The 23,447-nt window shown below is 41.5% G+C and overlaps 1 protein-coding gene across 7 annotated transcripts in view; it reads left to right on the top strand.

Annotated features, from left to right (window-relative positions):
- The window catches only part of carmil3 (capping protein regulator and myosin 1 linker 3), a 90,033-nt gene that overhangs the window by 5,037 nt on the left and 61,549 nt on the right, over window positions 1-23,447 (top strand). For 4 of the 7 annotated variants that reach the window (XM_075483812.1, XM_075483813.1, XM_075483814.1 and 1 more), the window contains exons 2-8: window positions 559-653; window positions 13,416-13,466; window positions 14,877-14,936; window positions 15,020-15,141; window positions 17,597-17,691; window positions 18,095-18,165; window positions 18,326-18,399. In XM_075483812.1, coding sequence (XP_075339927.1) covers window positions 559-653; window positions 13,416-13,466; window positions 14,877-14,936; window positions 15,020-15,141; window positions 17,597-17,691; window positions 18,095-18,165; window positions 18,326-18,399 — 568 coding nt within the window. Of the gene's footprint in view, window positions 1-558; window positions 654-12,377; window positions 12,398-13,415; window positions 13,467-14,876; window positions 14,937-15,019; window positions 15,142-17,596; window positions 17,692-18,094; window positions 18,166-18,325; window positions 18,400-23,447 lie in introns of those variants that run through there. The other 3 variants (XM_075483815.1, XM_075483816.1, XM_075483817.1) reach the window with 3 other exon arrangements.

Raw genomic sequence — 23,447 nt, 5'->3', positions numbered from 1 at the left:
TACAGCTGACAGAGATTTTTTTAGCATTTTGAGGAGACTCTTGTTAGCAATATAGTACAGTATCTACTATTCACTTGAAAGACTTCGGTCCCAGTGCAATGTTAGAAGCCCCATATTCTTCGCTATTTTCCATGAATTTAGCCCTGCAGGCTCATTTAAATGACAAAGTAATAATAATAAATAAAGTAAATTGTAGCTTCTTGACAAAGTTAAGAAGTGATGTGCAGTTGTGTCCTCATCCTACATGGAGAGAAATGACCCATCACGGGCAGTTTAGTCAGAGAGAAATATGAGCTCTTTTGGTGACGTGTATCACCTAATGTCCTAAGTTTGCGACACAAGAAACCGAGGAAAAAAATGGACTCACCCTCGTGTTTCTCCTCATTCAGGTTTTTACTTTCACGTATCACCAGGCTGTTTGTTTTGATATATGGATTTTCCCCTTGAAAGCTTTTTACTGCATTTTTTTTTCTTCCTTCTCATCTGAAGGCAACCCTGTTTCTGCATTATGTTTCCACTTTCTAATTAAATATCCTTTGTTTTTTTTTTTCTTCTCAGAGAGCATCAGGAAGGTGCTGGACAAACAGGCCATTAAATTTATGCGAGCCATCAAGCAGGAGACAAGAAGTGGCAAATCAGAGGACAGAATCCTGGTGAGAGCTGCCGATACCTTCTCTCTTGCAGCCCCCCCCCCCCATCCCCTCTCTTTCTCCCACACATTACTGTGCTATCATGCCGGGTCACCTGAGAGGGATATTGATAAAGTGAAACAGGTTTTATGTCTGAGATGTTAAGTGTGAAAGGGGGTAGACTTTGGCTTGTTACGGCTAGAATGGAACTCAAGGGAACCAAATTGCAACAAATTGAAAGAGTCGTAAGAAGACAGAGATTACACTTTGTGAGACATCCAACAGACGTGTTGTAAATCAGGCTTTCAGACAGATGCTGTCTAAGCAGAGCAAAGTGGACACCGTGCCATGGCCTACTGAGTCGATCCTCAGACTTTATTAGATGTGGCAGGATGGCCTTAATGCCACAGGCAACAGTGTTGGGTGTGTGTGTGTGTGTGTGTGTGTGTGTGTGTGTGTATAAGCACTGACACTGAGTACATTCAGGGTGTGTATTGTTTTTCAACTGAAAAATAAGCCTGCTTGTATGAGTGCTTGCCAGAGGGTGTGTGGGCAGCGTGCGACGTGTTGAAGGAGCCAGTGCGAGCCAAGGCCACCGCCGTTATAGAGAAATTGTCAATCAGTCAGCCACATTAGCGACTGATCAGTTACTCACATGGCGTTGCTATGCACAAGAGTGAGCTCACTTCCTCCCGTGAAGATGGCAAGAAAGATGCACAGATAAGCGCATCAGAACTATTAATCAGTACTTCTCTCCATTTTCCGTCGCTGCTATTATTTCTCCTCTCTTACTAGCTCCAAACCCCCCCACCCCCACCCTCCCCCTATTTTTGTCATCTCCTCTTTGTTTCCATTCTCCCTCCCTCCTTATCTGTCCATCTCGATTATTCTCCTCCCCGTCATCACCCCCCCTCCTCCTCCCACCCCCACCACGCCAGCCTCCTCTCAGTTTCACTGCCTCTCCCCTTTCTGCCCTTCCCCTCTTCCCTCCGTCTTCACTCAAACCTGTAAAAGTGTATTGAGCTCCTCTTTCCATCAGAGGCAATTCAATTAGGTCTTTGCCTTACAAGAGCTTTTTTTATTATTATTTTTTTTCATACTATCCAAATGGGCCCTGGCTGCTTCATGCTGCTGCAACTGCTCCAGATTATTTCAAGGGAAAAGGGTTGGGAATGTGCTGGATATAGACATACCTGCATTCTTTTTAGTTCGTTGTCAAGGTCTTCCCCCTTTTAAAGGTAACCTTTTCTCTCTAATGAGTGCATTAGTCTGGATATATAAAGGGTGAAAAGATGGGTTTGTAAGCAGAGTGTCATAGTCTCTCTGGGTTGTGCACAAAAAGGTTCAGTCATGCTTGAAAATATCGTACGTAGAGGATGCTGGAGAAAGTTAAAGGATTTTTCTTGATGGATATCTTGAACAGAGAATTTAGTCTCAAATAATTTCTCTAAGCCTGAAGGATTAGGCGAGGCCGCCTTTTACCTTTATCTTCCTTTCCATGTGGATCTCTCTTTCTGGATTACATAGTTCCATCACCTTCATCTTGATTTCTCAGGTCTATTTGGTTGGTGGAACGAAATGCTCATTAAAGTATGAAGTTTATATTCATCAAGTCTATGTTTTCACCTTTTTTTTTTTTTTTTATTTTATTTTTTTTCTCGGCCCCTTTTTCCCTCTGGAGATTGCCGATACCCAAATGTCTGTTTGTGTTGACTGTGCCAGCCATCATGCTGTGACCGACAGACACACACGCACATACACGGGCATGGCTGTCTCCCCCACACCCAGACACTGGGAGGGCTCAGCATGACATCCAAACGACACCCTGGGCAATGTGGTGCGAAGCGTCAACTTGTGTGTTTCTATCATGCTCAAACACACTCACGCACACCCAAATGCAGATTTGAGCAGTTTGACATGTGTAGCAGGCACACACAGCAGACAAACGTGGCTCAGTGCATCAAAACTTGCCTGCGCACTCACTCTCGCAGCCATTATTAGATTAACCTATTTGGAGATTAGAGGCAACTCGGAAAACAAAGCATCTTCAAAGGCTAAGTGGGAGAGAGAGAAGTGGGGGGATATGATGGGAGAAGAAGGGAGGGCATCCCAATAAAAAGTAAAGGAATGAAGGATGCAGCGAAGGGAGCGAGGGGGAAGAAATCTCTGTGTTGTGATGCCCCAGTTGCCGCTTTAGCTCTTCCGCCACTTATTTATCTTGATCGGTTGCTCCGTTTTATCCTCCGTTGACTCTGCGGTTTCCGTGCTCTTACCAATAATGGGCCTATTACTGGCTGAAAGCGCCACTGCTTGGCGGTCATGGACACACTTGAGTGCCCGCTCCTGCTTAAGTTGTACAGTTGCTCATGAGTTTCTAGTGGAAGCGAGGTCGAGTTGGTGTGACTACATCTAAAGATGTGGTTGGACTTGCCCGCTCGGTGACTGTGTGGCCGCGGGGGGGGGTTTACAGCAGGGCTGTGATTCATGACAGTGGTAGTGGGTGTAGTATGCAATGGTGATTCATTGTCTTTAATTGTTTTTAAATAGTCCCCTTCTTTTGCATAAATCATTCATGAATGAAAGAAATTGAAGATTTTATTGGTTTACCAAACACAGTTACTGTAGTGCAGATACTGCTTGTACTTACATCTCACTTATTTGAAAAAAATCAGGGTAAAACTTGGGATATGAAAAAAAAACAACAACAGAAATATGAACCTTATTTTAGATGTAATAAAGAATTCATGATTTAATATTGCCAACAAATGTTCTTTTGGGGCGTTTGGTAATTGTAGAATCTTTTGTCAAGGATTTCTGTCCACTTTCATCTTATTTTAGATTGTAGAAGATTAAGAATGAACTGAGCAAATGTGGGCTTCACTTACTGTGTAGTTTTTCGTTCTAGATTTTCTTACCCTTGTGCTTAACATCTCGTGTATGTGTGGTTATTTTCTCCCCTTTTTATCTGTGTGTCTTTTCTTTAGTGCACGCACCTCCATTCCTGTTTGCAGTCATTTACATAATTCCCCTACGAGTATGGAAGATGATGAAATGATAACTCTGTGGTGCCAAAAATACCGTGATTTAAGATTTGGGTGCACCTGAGTTTTGCAGCGGCAACCGGTGCAAAAAGTTGGCCTGGAGACCTGTCTGAGACTGTCGAGGAGTATCTGGTACTGCGACGTTAACAATTGATCTTTTGGGTCCTGTTTAGGTAGGTTGTAAGCGGTTCAAAGGTTCATCCATGGATATGCCAATGTTTCCTAGTAGATCGTTGTATTGCATCAGTGGTGACAAATCCTAGAATGTGTAGGTGGAACATGCATATAAGCCCACAGGGATTAAAGTGATACTTCACTGATCTGTATGATTATTCAGTATCTTCTGTGCTTCTGGAAGCATCAGCGGGTTAACCTATACAGTGTTTGGACACTTAGTATTTCAAATAGATGGCCTGCCTTTCAAGTTGGGATATTAAGTCCAGGTATCATGGGTGTTTCTCAGAGATAATGAAAACGCATTATGTGGGATCAGGCCTCCATTGGAGCTTACACTATCAGACTAATATGTATTTCAAGAAAGAAAGCATGAAACTGTTAAAAGATTAAGAATTATGTACGTTGTGCTGAATTGTGGAGTTGGATTGTTTCAGTTTTTTTCATCATTTTTCTGTTCAGGATGTTTTTTTGGGGTGCGCAATCCTGTCATGATGAAGCAGTAGCGCTTGTATCTCAGATAACACCAACCACCACCCTTACCTTACCAGTACTTTGATATTATAAATACTTGGGCCATTAGTGTCTCACTAGCTAACTATACCAACTAGCTGTCCTATCTCACATTCTAGAAAGTGACGCTGGGGGACATTTTATGGAAAAATAATCCTTTTTTGGCTTGAGAGCATATATGTGGGTGTCCAAAGTCACTACCAATTAAAAACTTATTTCTGTGAGCTGTCTCCACGCAACTTCAAATCATACTGCATTCTACATTGGAAGTAGGAAGGTGAAACTTTTGGTTTTTCCTTTGCTCGTGCAAAAAAAAAAAAGAAGAAAAGAATTCTCATCAGCAGTTATATAGTATACATAACCCTGGAAATATTAATGCTAATAATCTTCTACCATCATGTACGTTTTATATCCAGACCAGAAAGTGTTGTTTTTTAGAAATTGGATGCTTTGATTTTCAGTTTGTCTATGGATGCACTGCCATTGTAAAAGCAAACAATGGTTCAAAGACGCGGACTCCGTTTGCTCCGTGTGCTAGCGTTAGCGCTCAGTCTCGGAACTGTATGGACTCTCAAATGGTAGTAATGCGCTTTAAGAGTTATTGAATGTGTTTTGTATCTAAATTTACATTTACACAGTGTCTCACAGCTATAGGACAGATGTCAGATGACCTAAACCCCGTGGAAGAGAATGGGCGCATGGAATTGAGTCGCTTGCGCCACAACTAAAATCGGTTACAGTGAAAAGAGCTGTAATATCATGGTTTAAAGGGGAACTATTGTAGTGCGTTTCTTTGGTATTTTAACAAAGGCATGACACAAATATTTTGTTAAGACTCCAGGAAATTGTGTCAACTTGGAAAAATGTGCCCTTGAAAACAAAGTTAGCAATTGCCTTACTGTGCACATCTTGCAGTTTAGTGTTTAGTTTGAGCCAAAGACGTCAGGCTGCATTTTTCAAGTAGGGCAGTTTTTGTGCCAAAAAAATGGTATAGAACTCTAGCTTAGTCTCATGAGACCACGCAGAAAGAAAAGTCTTACCCAACTTTAGGAAGCAAACCACTTTCTTTGTTTCTTCTCACCATTTAGTGCTTTTTTTTTGGTATAATTCAATTTTGAGTTAACTCCCAGCTACCCGATCAGTAGCTGTTCCTGGTTAGACCAGCTTCTGCATTTGCTTGAAGATATGTTTAATGGATGCCTATGAAAATTGTAATTTGCTTTCAGTCTAACACATTTTAAATCTTCATTTCAAATTGTTCGTTTACCAATTTAGTACAAATCCCAGAAAGTGTGACTGAGGCAGAAGTTGTCGGTGCATGAAGAGATGCTGCAGGCCAAGCATCAAACCCTCATCAAAATAGCTGCGATGATTCCTTCGAGACTTTCATAAATCCATCAACTCCCTACAATGAAGCTGGAGAAAAAAAACGAGTTGTAGGAAGAGTGAATGTTTTTCACTTTCAAGGTCCTTTGACCAGATTCAAAGCCAACATTTCTTTTTGCGTTGTTTACTGATTGCGCTTCAGAGATCTGTGAAATTCGAGCCATTTCTAAGCGCTTTTTTTTTTCTTCGAAGCTACATAAATCATCTGTGAGAGTCAGCAAAACTAAAAACAAGAGAGACGCTCACTGAGTTACATAATTTATAATGGTGAAACTGGGCCTTTCAGACGACTTTGTTGTTCAGAGAATCAAACTGTGCGTTGGGCTGTGATAAAAAGCAGAGCACAAAACTGGAGAGCTGAGGCGGCCTGCGCTTGCGGCTGAATCTTGGCATTGTGTGTCAGCGTCTCACCACCACATATTATGCTTGTGTAACGGCACACCACAGCATCTTCTGTGATTTAGCCTTCCTGCCTTCTACCATGCGATGTTGTCAGTATGGAATATTTTTCTCTGCAAGTATCATAATTTACCATCTGATGCTGCGTGGAGAGTGCTCTGTACTGTAATTAGGTCTGAGCTCTCCTTTAAATATGATGACACGTGCTGGTAGCCTATGGCAGAGAGGCTGTGAAGTGTGACTGCTGACCTTCTCTCTTCTCCTGTGAGAGAGAAAGTGTGAATGAATGAGTGTGTGTGTGTGTGTGTATGCCATGGCTGAAAGGGAACTCAGAGTATCTCTGCTTCTTTTGCATCACTCCATCGTATTCAGTTCCTGTCTCTCTGTAGTTTCCTCCCTCTTATTGTCTTGATCTCCTGTGTCCTCTGCTCCGCTCCTCCACTTTCTCTTTCCTCATCTATTTGACCTCATTCACTGTTCATTCACTGCTTGTTTTCATCTTCTATCACATTTACTTACAGTAGTGTTTGAGCCATGGAAACAAGAAAGTTAATCACTGTGACTGTAAATGTGAGTAGGGAAAGAGGGGAGAGAAAAAGAAAGTGCCCCCTCTTTTACATAAAGGGACATGAGGTCTTAAAATGAGGTAAATACAACCTCGGAATGAATAAAGCACGACATATTGCACCATTTCATTATTCATTTAATGGTATATGAAAAAACGAGTACATACCACGATTCAACAGCTTTTAGGGCCACCTTAAGCGGCCATAACTTGGAAGCAGTTGTTTTCTGTTTGATATTATCTGCCTCTCTGACATGTGGAGGAATTTTGACCCACTCTCCTTTAAAACATTGGTATAGTTCATTGAGGTTTGCAGCATTAATTTATTCATAACTTTCTCAAGGTTCCACCACAGCATCTCAGTCAGGTTCTGGTCTGGACTCTGAGAGGGTCTTTACATCACCTCGATTCTTTTCTTTTTCAGACATTCTGTTGTGGATTTGCCGCTGTGCTTGGGATCATTGTCCTGTTGCAATACTCAACGCTCCTGGGGAGATTGGCAGGACTTTCAATCCTCTCTTTTTCTCATGAACACACACAAATGCATGTAGGCTGACACATTGTCCGATGGCCGGGTTGTGTTCTTATTAGGATGAGTTTCCTTGACTGATGATGGTTGACAGTGTGTTTGAGACAGGCGAGTGCAGTGCAAAGCCAGCTTAGAGAGAAGAGGCTTTTTCCTGACAACCCTTCCAAACATGTCATACTTTTTCACTCTTTTCCTAATTGTACTGTCATGAACTTTAACATTTGACATGCCAACCGAGGCTTGTTGGGTCTGAGATGGGCTTTTGGGCTTTTGGGAATTTCTTTAAGCATTGTATGGCCGGTTTGGGGTGAACCTCCTGGGACGTCCATTCCTGGGAACATTGGCAGCTGACTTGAATATTTTACTTGTGAATAATCCTTCTCAAAATAGAAAAACACCCATAGAATATTGAAATCCAAATAGTTTAGAAATGGCCTTATAACCCTTCCCAGATTGATGTGCAGCAACAATTGCTCCTCTGAGATTATTGCTGGTGTCTGTCCTCCTTGGCATTGTGTCAACACACAGCTGAATGCTCCAGACCAGCAAACTGACAAAACGTCTGCTTTCACAGAGGTGCTCACACCTGCTGATGATCAGTTAGTCAAACACATTTGATGAGCATCACTTGACCGCTACCTCTTCTCTTAATTCTTATGAACGCAGTAATGATGTACTCAGTTTTTCACTCCCTGCTTTTGCAGCTTGGCTTGATTCTTGTCAAATAAATGATGTAACAGTGTTATTTGTTATGCGTTGCTGTTCTTCTGTATTCATCTAATATCAGGACCTAAGGACCAGATGATTTCTTTTTGATTGATACATAAAACCTTAGAACTGAAAGAGTTTCTTTTTCCAATGACAGCATTTTTGCGTCTCCAAAATATGTTTCTTTTTATAAATCCCATTTCTGCTCGAGCCACACAACATAGTTAGTCTCTTCTTCCTAGTTTTTCCCCAGTTGCAGAAGTTTGCTTTCAGAGCTTTTGTTTGGCATCTCTTTTGAACTTAGTATTAATGAGGGAATCTGGAACACTGTGTGTTTTTCTTTTCTTTTTTTTTTTTTTTTTTGGAGCTTCCCTTTTTTTCTTCTCCCTCTCACTTGGCATAATTTTTTTCCCTCTTGTTCTACCTATTTAAAGTCCACTTAGGAAGCAGAACTTGGGGTATCTGTACTTTAGATTCTCTCTTTCTTTCACGGACACACACTCGCTGCCATGTAAGCTGACACATTGTCTGATGGCCGGGTTGTGTTCTTATTAAGATGAATTCCCTTGACTGATGGTGGTTGACAGTGTGTTTGAGACAGGCGAGTGTAGTGCAAAGCCAGCTTACCAAGCCTATTGTGCATCCTTACACGTGCACTAAAGTGCAAATGTCTGTATTGAAATGTGTCTGATTTTTGTGTGTGTGTGTGTTTTAAAATGCCCTTGTGGCTGAGCTAGAAACCGCGAGTGACCAGATCTGGCACTGATCCTCAGCTTGTTCCCTCAAAGGCAACGCAGCACCACACACACACACACACACACACACACACACACACACACACACGTACGTACGTGGCCCAGAGACACACTTTGATTTGCTCCATCTCGTTTGAAGTGCGAGACCCAGAGCCTGACAGCTTATGATTAATATAAGCCCCCGCCCTCTGCCCTCTGCGCCGTGTGTGCACGCAAACACACACTACTGGAGCGACATGAATTTGTTGTTTTTGTACACGCACTCCCTCTGAGTGGCACGCAGCTCCCACCCTGCTCCGGCAGTCTTGCTCTGGGGGCCGGCTGGCTGGCTCTTTGAACTAGAGCTCCTGACACTGTGCCATCACAGCAAGGGCACCTCTGTACCCCTCATCCCATCAGCTCCACGTTCCAGTCCTTTTCTCTTGCCACTTCCTCATCACTTCTTCAGATTGTCACCTGCTGACTTCTTGGCAGAAAGAAAAAACAATTCAGCTTCATGTCAAAGAATTTCCCCGGCAGGAGAGGAATTTTGAGGGTCTTTGGGCGAATATTCTGGTTCTGACTATCAGGACTTGGCTTTGGGCTCTAGCTGTGTTTATTAATATTAAGAACTGTATATTTTTTCCTTGTGGCCTGATGAAAAAGATTTATTTTTTTGTCCTGAAGATGACTAATTTATTTGCTCTATGTGTGTGTGTGTGTGTTTTGCATGGCAACGTAAATGAGTCTGACCTCTATTATCCACTAGCAATGGTGTGACAGCTGATCAAATCGTTTAGAAACATTAGCGAGAAGGGCTCACTGTGGGACGAGCCGAGACCTGCAGACTCAATTCTTATAGCGATGGCGAAAGTACCACTGATATGACGAGGACAAGAGTGTTGTAGTTTTAGTTCGCACATTTGATTGTCTTTGGAGCCGAGAGGCTGCCTGAGGATGCCACTTTGCTGAATGAGTCAAAACACACTGCATTGCATCACACTGATGGGATGTAGTATTCTTTTTACACATATGTTGCATACAGTGCATCTATTTATTGCTTTATCTATTTATACTTGAAACAGAACATTTTAGCTCTTTCAGACGTGACTGTAAAGCCCAAAATTTGACTTTACCGATTTTACTTTGCGATTATTTCGAGACGGTTCTGATTTTGAAACAGAGAGCGATGTTGGAGTGAGTTAATGCTGCATTAAATACCAGTGGCAGCCGTGCTTGTAAAAGAAGCTGATGAGTATTTTGGTACTGACCAGTTCTTGGTTGAACTGGCACCAAGTTGGTGCTCGTTCTTCGACCCGAATAAGTTTTTGAAAGAGTTTTGACTCTTAATTTGGTGCGAATCAGACGTGCAGAAGTCAAACATTTAAGTTTCCTACAGTAGGGGAGGTGAAACTTTCAGTGCTTTCCATGGGGAAAAAATGCAAATGAGGCGATCATTAGAATTGCATCAAATTAGTTTTCAACACAGAAAAGAATCATCTTCAAAGTTATGTTGGCTCGTCGTTCACAAACAACCCTTTTCCTTCCATTAAAAACTAATGATCACCTTGGGCTTGCATGCCTCCGGCACATTATGAGACAGTGGTGTGATGCATGTGCCAGGCTGGCTGTTTTTGTTGTCTAATGTACTGAATAGTTGAATAACCTGGTAGCAACGGCGTGTTCTCTTTAAACAAACCACATTAATTTAGCATCAGACCACCTGGAAATATTTCTTTGACACGAGTTCGCTTGAAGGTGAGCAAGCTCTTCGTCACTCGTCCAGGTATTCCACGTCCTACGGGGGAAATGTAATCACAGTAACTCATAAGTTTGTGCATGAAAGAGGAGTGAGTGTCTTTTGCATGATACTGCATGAGTAACGTCCTTTGTTCCCACAGCCATAAGGCTTTTTAACAGTGACTGCTGAGTTCTTCTTGATTTGATTGATTGATTGATTGATTGATTTTTTTTTTTTTTTTTTTTTTAAATTTGATTTATTGTTTATTTAGTAATTTATTATTATTATTAGTTAGTAGTAGTATTTTTACTAGAATTGGTATTATTATTGTTGTTGTTAATATACAATCATTGTAAATATTTTTTATTTTTTGAGCTACTTGAATAATTTGAATTTCCCCCATTGGGGGATAAATAAAGTATTTTTCTATTCTATTTCTTTCTATTCTATGATATCTGATTAAGGACCCTGCATCTGCGTGCTGTTCTCATGGTTAAGGGCACATGTTATCCTGCTTCTATCCAAATCTGTAGGCAAAGTTTTACCCGTGATCCCATAAAACAAACTTTCTTTTTTTACACCTTTTATATAAACAGGCAAAATTGCCAGGGAGAATAAAATCTCTTTTGCAAGGAAGTCCTGGCCAACAAAGTAGCAGCGTTAGTGTCAACCTCTGCGTGTGTTTGACGCACTTCACCCACTCACAGACTTTTGATAATCCACTTCAAGTATTCTTGTGCAAATCTAAATGTTATTTTTGAGAGCTTCAGAATGGGACTGAAGTCGTCAAAGATCCCCCATGGCTCTAAATGTATCGTGCTGACAGATCTCCAACCCTGTTAAATCAGGCGGTGACTAACATTAGTTCAGCTGCAGAAATGGAGACGGTCGGGAAAAGTTGCGGCTCGGCTCTGAATGTCTGGAGGTCCCGATGAACCTGACCGAAATATTCATGTGATCAAATGTAACTCACTATCCTCCGCTACTCGATTGCTATCCAGCAACAACATACCGGACTATTAAATGATGCAGGAGGCTTTGTCTCTGTATTTCTCTGTTGGCATTTGGGCAACAAAAAGACACAAATCTCTCTGGCCTCATGGATACCAAATGATATGGAAACATTTTTTTTTTTTTTTTTTTTAATGACCCACAGAAAACAGTTTGCTACGTAAAAGCTTTATTTTTGTAGTTTGGGCTAAATCATAAAATATGAGTCTCAGCAGTTTATGAAATCTATTCCTGCAAGGCCTGCTGACAGAAGTTATCCTGCTTAGATGTTGATGGAGAAACCCTGGATGCAGCGATGTTAGAGTGAAGAGGGAAATTGTAGTGTGGCTAAACCTGTGTCTGCTCTAGCTGTTCTATTGAATTAACACCACTTTGTTTTTCTCATTTGAGCTGCACATAACCCCTACAATTAGGGGAAAAAAATGACAGGATTCTCGGATCCTGTCAGTAATAGTACCTCCGATAGGCTGTAAATGTTGCATAGAGTAGGAGTTCTTTAGTAGAAGCCCGTTTCAGCATCTGACCATCATTGGCCTGCAGGGGAGCTTGCATTATTGATGCCTTTGTTTACATGATGAGACCCTTTGCGAGGTAGCAGGCCTTTTGAATGCTTCTATGGCTCTCTCAATTATTTGTTGAAGTCTCACTTCATGTTTTCCTTTGCAATGTCCTCTCCGCGTTTATAACTGTTTCCAAACTTGTCAGCGAGCTGTGATTTGGACTGGAAATCTTCTGCAAAGGCCCCCCTCCTAGCTGAGCGTGGGGATTTTTTTCTTTTTCTTGATGGGAGTTATTATTCTGTCTCCCCCTTTTCAGTTCCATGTCGTCCCTCAACTCTGTGGGAGTCTGTTATGGATGTCTACACAGTTAAGACACAAGGCTGATCTGTCAGGCGGGCTTCACTCGGAGTTGGTGTGGTGTAGTGGAAGAAAATCTGAAGACTCTATAATCAGGAGGGAAATCTAGAGTATCCATCCTCCTGTTGCCTCCTATCTCTCCTTCCTCTCTTCTTCTTTGTGTGTTTCATTTTCTTTCTCCCTCTCACCGCCTCTCAGCAGGGCGCCATTAGCCATTCAGCGCAGAGAGGCCTTGAGGAATTGAAAGCGACAGAGCAGAAAAAGAAAAGAAAAACCAAATCGGGAAAGGAGACGGGGGAGCTGGGAAGAAGACAGGAAAGAGGAGGGGTGAGGGCAAGAGGGGATGGAGTGAGGTGTTAGGGCTGGTGCGAACCAGACAGGACACAGTGTCTGGTTGGGGAGATGGAGGGATTAGGGATTAAGCAAGAGGATGGGAAAGGTGAACACATTTCCAAGAAGATGAAGAGACAAGTCAGAGGGATGGCAGGATGAATGGGAGGGAGATTCTGAAAAAGGCAGGTGGGGAATTTGAAAGCAAGCTGAAAAAGAGCTCAGAGAGAGTGCGGCCAAGGGTTTGAGAAAGGGCCAGGGAGGGGTAGATGGGCCCAATGCACGCATGGGGTATGCTAAATGTGGATCTCTGAATTACAAATTAGATTAATTGGAATATATTCACATTTTGCCTCTCCTACTCCCCCCCCCAAGCCCCAGACACTTTCTTTTTTCTTTTTTTTTTTTTACTGACAAAAGCACACCTCTTTCTGCTCACCATCTTCTTTGTCTTCTTTGTTCATTTTTTTTTGGTGATTGGTTGATTTCTCTGCTGCAAAATTAGACATATCTTTAAATAAGTGCTACTTAGTTCCATCAGCACAAGTTATTGCAAGAAATTGGACCGTCCTGACAGGCAATCTCAACATTATATTTCTCTCACAAACATTTTCACGTACACCACCATTAGCTTGCTAATGTCTTCTGTGCTTTGTATGACTTGCAAGCCATTTGGATGAGCTGCAGAGATGATGTGCTCTCTTTATGGGATGTTTGTGCTGTGCTATTTTTTGTGCTGTGATTTGCATTTTGCATTTCCTGCTCAATGACAGAAAAATAAATGTGTTCTCCCCTCAGGTCCTGGCAACATGGAGACTGTATCTCTTTGCTGTCAAAGTGCCCACCAAGGTAAATGTTCCCCACTCCCTGTAGATTTTTTTTTTATGGCATTAACTTGCCAGCCTTGATCTTGTAGTAATTTGATAGAGCTGAGACAGAAAGGGAAAAAAAGAAAGACTTTTCAGAGAAGGAAGGTAACCTTGATGACTGTGGCGATGTTATAGGAAAAAAAAAAATGCCGCAATGAATGATGAGGACAATAAAGATGATAAGTGGGAAGTTTCATGAGGCCGGAGAAGCAGTAGCCATTCTGTGAAATATGTGTATTAGCTTTCTTGGCAAAGAGGGAAGGCAAGGCATTTTCATATTTTGAATTCCAGATTAAATCAAATGTGATATTAAAGTGCTTTTATGTGACACCTTGCATTATTTCTTACCTTTATGTCAGCATATAGCTCACCAAGGACAAAAAAATCATTTTGGAGGTATTCCTCATGATATTTCAGTGATTTCCTGCAAAAAATGATAAATGTTGATGACTCATCCTGTACTCTGTACAATAATTAAGCATCCAGTGTGCAGCTTTTTTTTTTGTTGTATTTTTGCATTTCTTGGTAACAAAAATGCCAGAGGAGTTTTTTCACATCTCCACAGGTTCCACCTTTTATAAACTCTTTGTTTCAAAGCTAAACTGGCATTACATTCAACCTACCTACCTACCTAAACATTGTTGCTAAACACGCCCCTTAATGGAAACGGTATTCCCTGAGGCAGTGGCCTCTTTTAGCAGATGAAGCCCTGCCACTGCAAAAAGAGAGGTAGTTTGAGGTGTTAACTTGGACTCCAGAATCTGCAGATCCAGTCAAGCATTTGTGGGATGTGCTTGACAAACTCAGATTTATGGAGGCCCCACCTTGCAGTACTTAAAAATCTGCTACTGATGGCTTGGTTCCATATGCCACAGCATAAATTCAGAGGTTTCCATGCCCAAAGAAGGGCTGTTTCGGCAGAAAAAAGGAGGCGTACCAGTATTCACCGGATGGTGGTAATGTCATGGCTGATTTGCGTTCAGTTGCTAAACAGATTAATTTTGACCATTTCCACTGTTTTTCTGGGTTACATGTACAGGTGACCCACTCAAAACAAAAATTTCAAATAAAATGTTAACAGGGCTCTCTGGAGATGCTGCCTAACCCACTATTTGCCAAACTGGACACCATCAAGCTAACAGTTTAAACTGAAATGATGGCCACTTTCAATGTCTCAGTGGTAATCCCTCATTACTCGGAAGCAACACTTGGTTTATGATTTTCCAAGTTCAAAAGAAAAAAATAGAATGAAATTAAGAAAAATAAGTCGATAAAGCTTGATATGGGTATTGTAGTTCTCAAGGCTATAGGGCCCATCAGGTCTGAATGGCTCAACAGATTATGTAAGAGGAATATGTACATATAACCATAATGTTTTCCCTGTTATCAGGTGGAGGTCACTTTCAACTTTTTGGAAATCAGAGCAATGAACACCTACCCAGAGCAACAAGTGAGAAACACATACACTTTGTTTGTGGACCATCTTGCGAGTGTAAATTATTACACTATAAAAGCTGTCATGCTCATATGCAGGTTATCATCGATACAGACAAGACTACCTACACGCTGAGGCTACAGACCAAGGACCAGCTGGATCACATGGTCAGCCACATCAACTATGCCCTCTCCCGAGTCTTCAACAACTCGATTTATGCGTAAGCCCTCCAGGGGTAAAATCAACTGTGTGATTTTTTTTTTTTTTTTTTTTTTTTTTTTTGGGGGGGTTTTATTTGCTTTGGAGCAAACGCAGAAGTTGTCTAACAGTAACAACACTTAGCTGCACATAGGGAGGCTTCGCAGCACTTTATTTCTTCTCATCAAAAGTTAAATCCAGCCTTGTTTAGCTGTAATTTGCATCCAATCCATTTCCGTGTCACAGGACACATAAAAAAACAAACTGAACTGGCTGTATTGAACCTGCCAGCTGTTACCTGCAGGCATTTTGTTCTTAATGTTTTCGAATGGAGTTTATGTTGTAAAGCCTCCAACCATGAACGCATTCTTACACAATCCTAAAGTGGATGCTGAATTCCAACACACTTGGAAGGCACAGGGAACACACACACAATAAAACAAAGGCTGGATAGAGTTACGTTCAGATCATTGGACACCACCGCCGCCACCTTCCATGATGATGAGGCCGTAAAAGTAGGCAGACAAGATTGAGAGTATCTTCCCTCTCGTGGGTCTCCCTCCACTATTTTAAAAGCAATGAGATTGACTTTACTCTGGATATTGACCTGCACAAGGCTTTCTCCACCATCCTTTTTGAATGGCTATTTTCCATTAGGCGCACGGCAGATGATTGCCCCCAGTGAGAACATTTAGGGAAAATAAAGTGGAGAGAACAGAGGGGAGGGATGTTGTTATGGGTTTGATTGTGCAGCAGTGTAACTGCTCGGTGCTGCTGTACTGAAGTGCATAATGCAGGCAGTACAAAAATAACCTGCGGACACCGATTGTGGTGACAAGGTAGGGATTTGGGTCACGGATGTGGTCAGGTGTTGGGCGCGATTTGTTGGCAAACGAGATTAAGGACGGTCGAAATCAACAGTATAATGTTGTAATCCTTTCAAAAAGCCGAAGCGGGTACGGCACGGCATCGTACGTGTAGATTCTCAGGCTTCCAGCTCACGTTCCCGGCTTTTGAACTGAGAATAGAAGTCTATTTGCCTTCTGTTCAAGTACTTAGAATCAGCACGGCATTATGTTTGAGCACAGTATTTACTGAAGTGTATGAGCTCAGTCCTCCACACCTTTCTGCATACTAGATGTCTTTTTTTTCTTTTTTTTTTTGATGATGATAGACACTTTATTTGAGAGAACATTACAAGTAACTTGAAGAGTTTTTTTAGTGTTTGCAGGAGGGAGATTCAAACAGCTTCTCAGCATTTCTCTTGTTACTTATTCATAACTAAAGTAATGTCATAAGCAGCTTCAACACTGCAGACAATTTTGTTTCATCTTGGCTCTGACTAGAGGTGCTGTAATCAATGAGAAGTGAAGCTGGCCACAAATTAGCATCTTTTCCAATGCAAATTAGGCAGTTATGATCTCAATAAAATTATGCAGCCGTCTTTCGTTTTGTAGGCATAAACCTGTTTTAGCTCTTAATTTGTTAGTCAAACACTCTGTTGGTATCCTGGCTTAACTCGACGATGTCTTCCACTGCATTACTGTTATTATCATTATTAGAATGTCTTGCTGAGAGAAAGTTAGCAGGGATTTGGAGGGGGACTTTTGCTCAATCATTCAAGCCTTGGAGCAACCTTCTGCCGGTCCCATGGGCACTTCAGAGCAACGGTTAAACAGGAAGTTTAATGCCTTGCTTAAGGGCACCTCCGTCTTAGCTTGGAGAAAAAAAACTATAATTACAAGATCATCTGCTTCTTTCATCCAACTTACTACTGAGACCAAAGGCCTTTAATGGCAGCACCACTTGTCAGTGATCTGGGCCAAGGCCCCCTGCTGAACATACAGATGCTGTACTGAAGACAGTGGGTTGGGATGGGTTATTATTTAATGGGAGAGCTAAGCTTACAGCTACTTAGAACCAGGCCACCAAAGGATTCGAGTAAATGCTCTGTTCTGGAAATCTACGCTGCAGCACTTTGGCCCTTTGGTTCGTCTAACGCCGACTGTACGTGTTGCAATACCCTGCAAGCCGAATTCAACCATTTAAACACACATCGATACAGCACTTCTTAGTCTTTACAGTTTTATTCACAGCCTGTGCAGTGCCTTTATGTATCACACACACACTCGCACACCAGTGAACGCATCAAAGGCAATGAGAATTTTCAGTGTCTTGCCTAAGGACACCTCACAAGTTGGACTGTGGAAACCTGGGATGAATCCACCGACCCTGCGATTGGCAGCAGCTGTTCAATCTCCTGAGCCAAAGCAGCCCTTAAAAAAGCCAAAATGCCTCTTTAATCATAAAATCTGGTAACATTTGCTGTTGTCTTGCACAGTCTTAGGGACAGGCTCCAGTTGCTTTATGTAGTTTGTGGTTGACTTTCTATCAGCTAAGAACTATAGAATACACTCAGGCACATTTTGATATTTTAATCTCTCTGTCTCTGTTTTTTTTTTTTTGTTTTTTTTCAGTCCTCCTATCTGCCGAGCAGAGGCAGACTTGCCCGATGGGAGCCACAAGTTTTCACCAAACTCCGAATCCTCATTAGAGCCTCCGAAAACGTGCGGTCAGTCTGCAACTGCTCTCCCAGCATCACACGCACATACACATGTATGCATGGAGACATATGTACAGGCACCACCTCTGTCTCCATCCTTTCACTCACACATTGAATTACTTTTGGTCCAGAAGTGGGTCAGAACACTGAAAGTTACTTGATAAACTCGCTCTCTGCTGGTAATTCTCTAAGAACTCTTTGATGATATTGTTCTGTGCTTTCATCTCACCTCAGTGTTCACAGCTAATTTTCTCCTTCTGCAGTCTGTCCCAGGTTCTTTCATCTTTGGCCTGCACCCGTTCTTCTCTCCATTTCTTTAAGGCTTCTATCCTGCTTTATTCCACCTCTGCCACTTCTGAGCTGTTTTGATGTTGTTTGGATTGATTTGTGCCTGCTCTGCTCCACACTTTAGGTGGCTTTTCTGAGACTTATGCTGCTCTCTGTGACTATAATGGAATTGGCTGCAAAGAAGAAGTACAGTGGGTGAGAAGGCCACATCAGCTGTGAAAAAGACACTTATGTCTTGTTTTTACTGTTGGCGTTTAGTCATAACCGTCTGTTTGCAATGGAGGAAAAAAATGTGGTGTACTATATTTATCTCATTCCTTCTTCTGCTGTGTTTGTTTCTTGGTCTCTTCTCTAGGATGTGGACACAATCTACCACTCTCAGGACAACAGGGAGTTCAACTTGATGGATTTCAGCCATCTTGACAGCAGGTGACATGTTTTATTGACACCTCAACCCCACCCAGGCTCTTTACACTAGCTTATAGTGATTGGGAAAACAATGTTAACTCGTGCCAAACTAGCTGCAGCAGTAGACGGTGAAAACAGAGTTGGCTCTGTACTCCAGCACCTTGGATTTGGCACAAAGCAATGAACATAAGATTTAAGTGTTGCCTAATTTGTAGGTGTTGGTATTGGCATCACTGGGCATTCAGGGGGACAGAAATTGGACAAGAAGACACAAACTTAAACTTGATATTTGTCATTTCTGTTGCAATCAATATCTATTTGGCAGGACTGTACCATATGTCTGGCTGATGTGAGTAACCCACAGACATCAGCCAGACATCTGGCACAGTCCTGCGGAAAGCTCTGCCAGTACTGTACCGCAGCCACCTTCAGCTTTTCTGTTTTTCCTCTTTTGTAAGAAAAAGCGCCCTCTAAACTGCATGACTTCATGCAGATATGACTAAATAGGATGGTTATGTGTAGGAACTTGTACCAAGAGCTGTGTTTTACAAAAATACTATTTATACACAGTTTACCGTAACAATTGGAGCTGATCTTTTTTTTTTTAGTTTAATGTTAAGAAATATGGAGTTGTGATGCCGAACGGACTGAAATTCTAAATGTACAAGGATCAGAAAAAATATAGTCCATCAAAGAGAAATATTTGCAGAGCTAAGAGTCGGTGGGGAACTGAGGCAGTGTTCTGGTGAGTTAGCACCGTTAGCTAATGAACGTTTAACGGTGTTTTTCTTGGGACTGTACAACAGAATTGGTTGTTTACCACCGGAGTATTAAACAGGATACAAGGCAGATCCCAATGTCTAATGATCAACTATTACAGTTGTATAAGAAAGTGAAGCTACGTTTTTACGGTGCCTGCTACAGACATCAGAGCTGCAGGAGGTGGGTAAATCAAGAGAGATATAAAATACAAACTGTTAAATTAGGGAAAAAAGACCAACAATGAGGTTTCCCATCTTTGCCAAGCTGCATCAGCACTCTGTCACCACCGTTTCCTCTGTCTCGAGCACCCTTATCCTGGCAACCTCGTGCCGATGGAGATGTACAGCAGAACTGCTGTCTGCGATCAGTCTCGCAAAAGTCTGTCGGCTTCTACATCCCGTTTCCAGCACCATGCCATATCCAGGCACATAATTGTCTCACCTGAAGTCTAATGAGTACCAAACTCAGTCTTCTTTGTTGTCGCAGCTACACCAGTGAGGTCCCACTGTCGCCTATAATGAGCACAGCGTTGGAGCGGGCATACTCGCACGTTGGGGGAACTTTTTAAGAAGCACTCCTCTGAATAGTTACTTTCCTGGATTTATGTCTTCTAAATGACATTAAATTGATTATTTATACAAAATAGTGTATATCCTTAGTATATGAGACAACCTGCAAATTGCACTTGAGACCATATAATGGGCCTTAATCAGCTTTTCAATTATTTATGTCACACAGTTGGATTGAGGTCAAAGTATGCAGATGCATTATCGATAGCCTGCACGCTAAGCCATTCAATTCATGAGTTAATGTGCAGAAGCAAAGGTTCTACAGTGTATGAGCTAAAATAAGGGCTCTCCTCTGCATCATTGATATAATGTTCAAAACAGTAGTGAAGGACCTCTTAGCTAATGCCTGTACCAAGAAAATCCATCTTAATCCACATTGCTAGAAAGACACTAGTGCAGTTAAATTGAATGAATCATGTACTTCTGTTTGTAGCTCGTGAATTTTTTACCACTGGAGTTCATGGCCATTGTTGGCCTCTGGATAACGGCATGCAAAGTGACCCCTTTCATTGTCTGCAGAAGTCAGAAAATGTTTAACAGTATGATAAAGATAATTTTTTGAGTCTGTAAACTGATTCAGAATTGTGGAGGATAAGAATCTGCGTCATTAAAATAGATTTTCTTCCCAGCCACCCCAAAACACAAACGCACACACACTAAGCAATAGAAGTGACTGACAGACGTTGGAAAATACCAGTGTGTGTATATAGTTAATCAGTTTGTAGTAATCCGTGCTGCACAATAAAGTGTGTAACACAGATGGAATTTCTCATGTGTCACCAAATGACCCGGGCCTGAGCTAAACCTCGGTTATTGTTTTATATGAATTCCATTTCTCTGGAGAACAGACCCAAACCAATGAAACTTGTTTTTCCTGATTCATTCTGACTGCATTGTTGTTTGGAATTCTTATCTTTTTTTCATTGTGCATCAATATGTTCTGCAAAAATAGCTCCCAGACAGTGTGGTTCATCTCATGAGCTGTCAGTCCTCATGACAGCGTAGGTTTTTTCTTTGTTTTTTTTTTTCCTTTCACACGACTTTCCCTGGGTAAATTGTTGAGTGTGTCAGTCTTTGTTCAGTCTTTGTCTCACTCTCTGTCTTGGGCTTCTGGTGGGTTTTGATAGATGGGTGGTAATAATGTACAGAAGGGAATTGATATGCTTGTCAGCGTCGGAATCAAGTGCTCAGGAACAGCTGTGAGATGCCATGCGTGTTCCCTACTATCTATTTGCTTCTGTTTTTTTTTCTTTTTTCCTTTTTAAGGAATGTTTTGCTTTATAAACACTTGCAACAACAGTCCTGACTGCCCATGAAACATTCACGCTGAATGATGCATATTTTATCATAGGAGTGAAGTCCTTGCTATGCTGATAAATGATAGCTCTTCATATAAATGTGATTCAGCAGCGAGTCATGAATATATTAGTGTCTTTCATCTGTACAGCTGTAAACCACAGCCTAGCCTTTGCTGTTGCTACAGTTTGAGTCCTGCAAGCTTATTTTTAAGATCTTGTTTTAACATAATATTACATTGAGTCCACAAAGAATGTCCAAGACAACTACAGGTACAAATAAGACTCCCTCTGTTCATCTTCTACATGATCGTTCCCTCCATCTCTCCTGATTGAGCTCGTCTACAGTTACCACGAGTGACAAGGTGATGCTTTTTCCGCTGACTGCTGTCCGTCCAGACACCATCTCTGCTCATTCCCGCTGACTGAAAGCAGACATCTCTTCATGCGGCCCTGTCTCATCCTCTTGTTATTCACTTCCTGAGTTTTCTCCTCATTCATTTTCCTCGGATGACTCACTCACAGACTCTGCCTGTCACTGTTGGTTCTGTCTGGCTGCTGCAGGTCGACATTGTCTTGCAGGAGGGCAAAGTGTGTCAGCTTAAGTCATTTTTTTAGTGCCTGCCTACATTTGTTGATGCTGTATGTGCGATTGTGAAAATGAGCTGGCTTTTCTGCCTCAAGGACATGTTTGGGAACCTCTTGGAATGACAGTGGGTCCTCTGTTTATGTAACAGGGTTTCAACTTCACGTCAGCGCCATGTCGTGGCCCACATGTCCCCACCGCAAGGCTTGAGTCATGTTAAGCATGTTAAACTGCATTGATTTATTGCAATGGGAAAGCACATTCACATGCTTCAAAATCTAGTCATTTTCAAAATGATGAGGATGATTGTTTTGTTATGAATATCTAAAATGTTTTCAGTGACACCAGGTGAGGTTTCTCTATAATTACAAATCCTGTTGAATGGATTGATCGCTGTGACATTTGCAAAGCTTATTCCACAGAGAACAAAACACGTCAGCTTTGTACGTTTAATCATATTCCCTCAACTTTACCACCCTGTTGGTATTATTGTTTTTGGGTTGTTGCCATGCAATTCTGAGCACATTCATGCACACATTGAATCTCTGATTTAAATGATTCAAAGGACCTTTCCGCCAGTTAGGTTTATCTGTTAATGATTGTTAATTGGCAGTTCAAGAACACAGTGCACTTGGTAGTGGGCAGGATATTCTCAGTCTGATCCTTAAATGGAAAATAGTTTTCATGGTTGTACATTTTAAGCAACATGCAACATGTAGGTGACGAAAATTTTGCCACCCTTAACAATTTAGCCACATGAATGAAAATAGTGTAATTTGAATTCAATGGAATAGTTTGACTATAGAGGATGTTGTGATACGTCACGCCAACTTGTGAGGAATACTTTCTCTTTAGCTCTGCTTAAAACCATTGTTACAAGACTAGATTTTGTTTGGCTAAAGATGGACAAATCTGGTGAGAAGAAAACATCAAGAAAGATCTTACCAGGAGTAATCAAATGCAAGATCTGCTGATTAACAAGTCGGCATAGTGCTGAAATCTGATTCCTCGCTAATTTGGCCCTTGTTTTTTTGTTTACTTTAGTCAAGTGTGATGCTACCAAATAGATTTAGTGATGTGTTTTATTATGTGAAGTCATGTGTAGTGGATTTTATGAGCAACTATGTTGATAATATAGAAGGATTTTAATATTGAAACTTATTCTTTTTATAGCAGTTGACAGACTAACATTTTGGTCATTGTGACTAGAAAAAGAGTTACTATTGTAGTGGCTGATCCAACAGTTTGAGCATACTACCACTATCCTAAAGTTAGAATTGAGAGTCTGTACATACAAAAGACAACTCTAGAGCATGTAAGAATATAATATGGTGTCCAAACAAACCAACAAGCTTTTGCAGTCTCTGGCACCACTCTCATTTGATATATGAAGCTACAGCTAGCATCCACTCATCTTAGCTTTGCTTATAGAAATGTATACCTAGCTTGACTCTGTTTAAAGTTAAATAAGCAACTTAAATATCAATGCATCAAGCCACCTAGCGATAGCTGCACCTGTTACGGTGTTTGCTGCTCGGAAGCAGGGGAGTGCTCGGTCTGCTCTTCGGTCTGCACAGTTTACATTGGACGCATTGATATCAAAGGAGGCAAAAATAGCGCCAAGCGAAGTGAGGTCTGACTTTTTCATCGATAACGATTTTGTGATGCAAATGTATTACTCTTTTGAACACATATTTTTTTGAGAAGCAAGACGCTTTATTTTTCAAGCCCCAGTCAACTAGCCGGACTACCTTCGTGGACGCCAAAACTCAGCTGGAACTCCGCTCACAGGACGCAGCGGGGGGTAAGTCAATGTTCATAAATGATATTGCTAATATGGGATGTCATACAGCTTCA

Source organism: Odontesthes bonariensis, chromosome 14, assembly GCF_027942865.1.
Source record: "Odontesthes bonariensis isolate fOdoBon6 chromosome 14, fOdoBon6.hap1, whole genome shotgun sequence".
In the NCBI taxonomy this organism is placed as follows: domain Eukaryota; kingdom Metazoa; phylum Chordata; class Actinopteri; order Atheriniformes; family Atherinopsidae; genus Odontesthes; species Odontesthes bonariensis.
This window is presented reverse-complemented; position numbering and strand designations above follow the sequence as displayed.